At 51.8% G+C, this 4,320-nt stretch overlaps 1 protein-coding gene across 2 annotated transcripts in view; it reads right to left on the reverse strand.

Moving 5' to 3' along the window:
• The window catches only part of VAMP5 (vesicle associated membrane protein 5), a 10,088-nt gene extending 7,440 nt beyond the window's left edge, over positions 1–2,648 (reverse strand). Inside the window, exon 1 of one of the 2 annotated variants that reach the window (XM_023518799.1) lies at positions 2,598–2,648. In XM_023518799.1, the coding sequence (XP_023374567.1) occupies positions 2,598–2,600 (3 nt within the window). In that variant the 5' untranslated portion in view covers positions 2,601–2,648. Of the gene's footprint in view, positions 1–2,118; positions 2,273–2,597 lie in introns of those variants that run through there. The other variant, XM_023518800.1, reaches the window with a different exon arrangement.
• Between the last annotated feature and the right edge of the window lie 1,672 nt (positions 2,649–4,320).

Here is a 4,320-nt window from a genome sequence, read left to right on the forward strand (position 1 = left end):
GTCCGGGCTGGGGATTTGAACCCGCCACCTTAGGTGTACGTGGCTGGCGCCTTAGCCGGTTGAGCTATAGGCGCCGAGCCCACTTAGTGGTTTCTAATCTAAACACAGAACTTTGCATAGGCCGTGGTAACTGGCATCTGGTTTATGTTTATCAATCCCTGTGGGCTGTTGAGAAAATTTTGCATCTTGAGCAAGAATAACAGCCGCCATCCAGTAGATACCTACTCTGAGCTAAGCTCTAATGCTACTAGCTGTCCAGTCAGTCTATGTCATTTAATCTTCACAACAACCCACTGAAGACAGTACTATTATCCCAGTTTTATAGGAAACTTTGGCCCAGAGGTATTAAATCTCCTGTCCAAGATCACAGAGCCAGAGCCAGTGAGTAGAAGATCTGGGAGTGGAGCCAAACCTAGACTCCAGACATCACATTCTTAACCTCTGCGCTAAATTAGATGCAGGTAAAAGTAAAACCCCTGTGCTAAATTAGATGTCAGTGCTTTCCCTGGCTGCTAAAGACCCACCAACTCATTTTGTGCTACCAACTCAACTTGTATACATATAAGGGAGGCCTGTGGCTCAAAACACACATTTTCTTTGGATCTACAGGATGAATAAATTCAAGTAATAACTCATTCAGTTTCCATCTTTACCATGGTTGCTTTGTTCCTACTCTATCCCCTATACATGTTATTATGACCAAAACAAAGAAAATGCTTAAGAAATCTTTGCTGATGGAATAAGTCATAGAGAGGGGAAGAGAAGGATCAGGTAAGGAAAGGGAACGGGAGAAAGGAAGGGAAAGAACTGAAGACAGAAAAACGGGCAAGAGTAAAAGACAAGATAGAAGGACAAGTTTAGAAGAAGGGCGAGTGGAGGAGAGTGAGCAATATACCCTCCCAAGGCTTGCATCCACTATTTGCCTCAAATGTATCTGTGAGAGTCCCGAGGTCTTCCAGTAATCCATATATATACACACATATATATAGGCAATAGGGTCTTACTATGTCATCCAGGCTAGAGTGCTGTGGCACGATTATAGCTCACTGCAGCCTAGAACTCCTGGACTCAAGAGATTCTTCCACCTTGGCCTCCTTAAAGTGCAGGAGTTGCAGATGAAGTCACCATGCCCAGCCAGCCCTAATAAATTATCCTGGCTTCAGATTTCATTTCAAGAATTCCCTCTCAGGTGGCACCTGTGGCTCAGTGGGTAGGGTGCTGGCCCATATACTGAGGGTAGCAGGCTCAAACCTGGCCCTGGCCAAGCTGCAACAACAAAAAAAATAGCCAGGCATTGTGGCGGACACCTGTAGTCCCAGCTACTCAGGAGGCTGAGACAAGAGAATTGCCTAAGTCCAGGAGTTGGAGGTTGCTGTGAGCTGTGATGCTACAGCACTAGGGCAATAAAGTGAGACTTTGTCTCTAAAAAAATAAAGAATTCCCTCTTCTCTCCAAAAGCTAAGTGCCGGCTGAACCCCTAACGCTGCCTGATCCTTTGTCCTTCATGCTTTCAAATGGGCTCTAGTATCTGTCCGTTCTCAGTCTCCCTCAGTTTCCTGGAGTGGCTTCGGATCTCACTGCTACCTTCCTGCCTCACTTCCTCTTCCTGCCCCCAGTTCCCCAGAGAAGAGGCTGTCCAGGAGTCTAGGCATTCAGGCGTCCTTGTGACCCCTAACCAGGCCACATCCATCACACCTCAGCCATTTCTCCAAGACAGAATCTTAAAGTGCCAAACCTGCTTCCTGACCAGCCCATCTTCCCAGGAGCCCAGTGAAGGGGGAAACTGGCACCAGCTGTTCCTGACACCTTTGCTTGGAGATGGCTGAGTGAGAACAGAGGCCATAGTCTGCAGCAGGAGTGGGAGTGACTCAACTCAGGAACGTGTCACTAGGTAGAGGTTGGGAGGGAGTCAGGCCTGTGTCACACTGATAACTTCAGTAGAACTTTTACAGTAAACATCTGCCTTTCTCTTTCATCAGGGGAAGGAGTTTCTCTCCAACAGCCTGCCATGAGGGCTGGAATGGCCTCTGCCGCTGTCTGCTCAGGTTTCCAACTCCTGGGCCAGGCTTGGCTCCTCACAGCTGAGGGAAAGGCTGAAAAGGTCATCACATTACCTACCACTTCTTAGCACTGGCTTCTGAGTGCCAGGCAGGTCTTCTCTGCCATTGTATCTCCTTTAACCTCACAATGACCTATGGCAGGTATTGCTGGCCCCACTTCACAGATACGGAAAAGGAGGCTCAAGGAGGTTAAGTGACTGTGCCGGGTCAGAGAGCCAGGATCCCACCCCGAGCATGACCCCAGAACACCAAACCTCCGTGCTCCAGGAGAATGGGAAACCCGGGCCCCGCTCCCTCCGCCGAGCCCCGCTCCCTCTGCCGGGCAGCTCGGACGGGGCGCACGCCTCACTTTCCCTCCCGAAGCAGAGCGGCGGGTCCGCCCCCGTCCCGCTCCTGGCCGCGCCACCTCCTGCGGGTCTGACTCCCGCCGGCCAGGGGACGCCCCCGCCCTCGGACTTCGGACTCCTCTCTCCCACCCGCCACGCTCGCCCTCTGCCCTTCACCGGACGAGCTGGCCAGCCCCGCCTGGGCCCTCACCATCGCAGCTGTCACCGCCTCGCCGGCTCTGCCTCCTCTGCCCCAGCGGCCGCAGTGCCAAGGGCCGGGAAGGAAGCGGAGGGGCGGGACGGGGCGGGCCTCGGGCGAGGGCGGGGGGCGCTCCTTCCGCGAAGGGCGACCCGGACCAAGTCAAATCGAAAGCGAGTGGCAACACACACTCGGGTCCTTGGGGGAGTCTCCTCTCCGGCCGCCAAAGTCTGGCTTCGGAAGACACCTCAGCCTCGTGAACTTACGCCTGACCAGCATGCCGTCAGGTCTGCACGCCGGCCACACCTGGGGGCCTAATCTAGAAGATGGGCACGAAGGGGTGGGCCCTGTAGAACTCACAGGGGCTGCGTGGAGAAGAGAGGATTGAGAGGTTTCATTATTCAACAAACATCTGTATGAATGCCGTTGTCAGGCACTGTGCTAGGTGCTGGAGACACCACAAACAAGATGTAGGGTCTTTGCCACCTCACGGGTGCATCTCACCCATAACCAAAAACAGGGCCCCCAAAAGTTCTGAAACGAAAGTGAAGTAGTGGTTGCACAACTGTCAGAATACAGAATTCTGTATGTCACAGAATTGTACATTTTAAAACGAAACGGTATGTTATATAAATTTCACCTCAATTCAAAAAGAAAGCAATTCCCCATGGGCAAGATGCTAGCTCTAGCTAGTCTGTATTTCTCTCCTCAAATGAGAGCAAGAGCACTTCTGCCCTGGTATGAACCTGCTCTTCAGACAGACCCACAGAGGAGGCTGGTGTATCTGCCACACTCCAGAGCCTGCCTGAGCTGACTCTATCCCATCTTCTCTTATCAGTGCTTCCAAAAAAACCACAAGCCACCTGTTCCCCACCTACCCCATGCCATCCCCAACATCTCAAATGAGGCCCCTCTTCATCAAGGGGGTTGAGGGCTTCCCTCCCTGGGGCTAGCCTCTGTGAACACAGAAGTCCCAGACCAACAGAGTTTCTGACATTCACTCCTACCCTGGACAGCCTGGGTCCCAAGGAAAAGACTTCACTTCAATTTCTTACACTTTGAGTGGACTGAGGAGAGAGAGGATTGACATAAGTTAGGGTAAAAACTAACCTGAGAATCTCTTTTGTGTTTTCATCCTCTCTCCCCAAGTTTCAGAGCAAGATTCTAAAATCTGGCTAGGGAATCATGGATTCCAGAATCCAGTCTAATTCCAAATCCTGCCTCCCAACCCTACTCCTTCCCTACTTCCTCCCAACAACAGGTTGTTTCCAATTCTGAAGAGCTTAGGGAAGAAACAGGGACAGAGATGATAAGAACCCTCCCCACAAATCAGGCAGACCCGGCACTGGAAAGACTGACAACAATGGTGGAACCTGGTGGAGAGGAGGAAGGCCTGAAGACAGAGAGGCTCATTGTGCACAGAGGGGAAGGAAGACCACAGCCCTGTCCTGTGACAATGACTATGCTCAGCCATGGGATGCAGGCAAGAGATGCTCACTCCCTGAGGGAAGCTGAGACTCAGAGGCCTTGCTAGGTTCCAAAGGGCACAGGCAGAGAAAAGACAAACAAAACATGCAAAAACACAATAAAAGGAAAAGTAGTCCAATTCCTCCAACCCTCAGCTCTAGACTACAACAGGGTCATAGAAGAGAGATGGCTGGCTCGGCGCCTATAGCTCAACCGGCTAAGGCGCCAGCCACGTACACCTAAGGTGGCGGGTTCGAATCCCCAGCCC

This window comes from Otolemur garnettii, unplaced genomic scaffold (genome assembly GCF_000181295.1).
Source record: "Otolemur garnettii isolate 467f Iridium unplaced genomic scaffold, OtoGar3 scaffold00147, whole genome shotgun sequence".
In the NCBI taxonomy this organism is placed as follows: domain Eukaryota; kingdom Metazoa; phylum Chordata; class Mammalia; order Primates; family Galagidae; genus Otolemur; species Otolemur garnettii.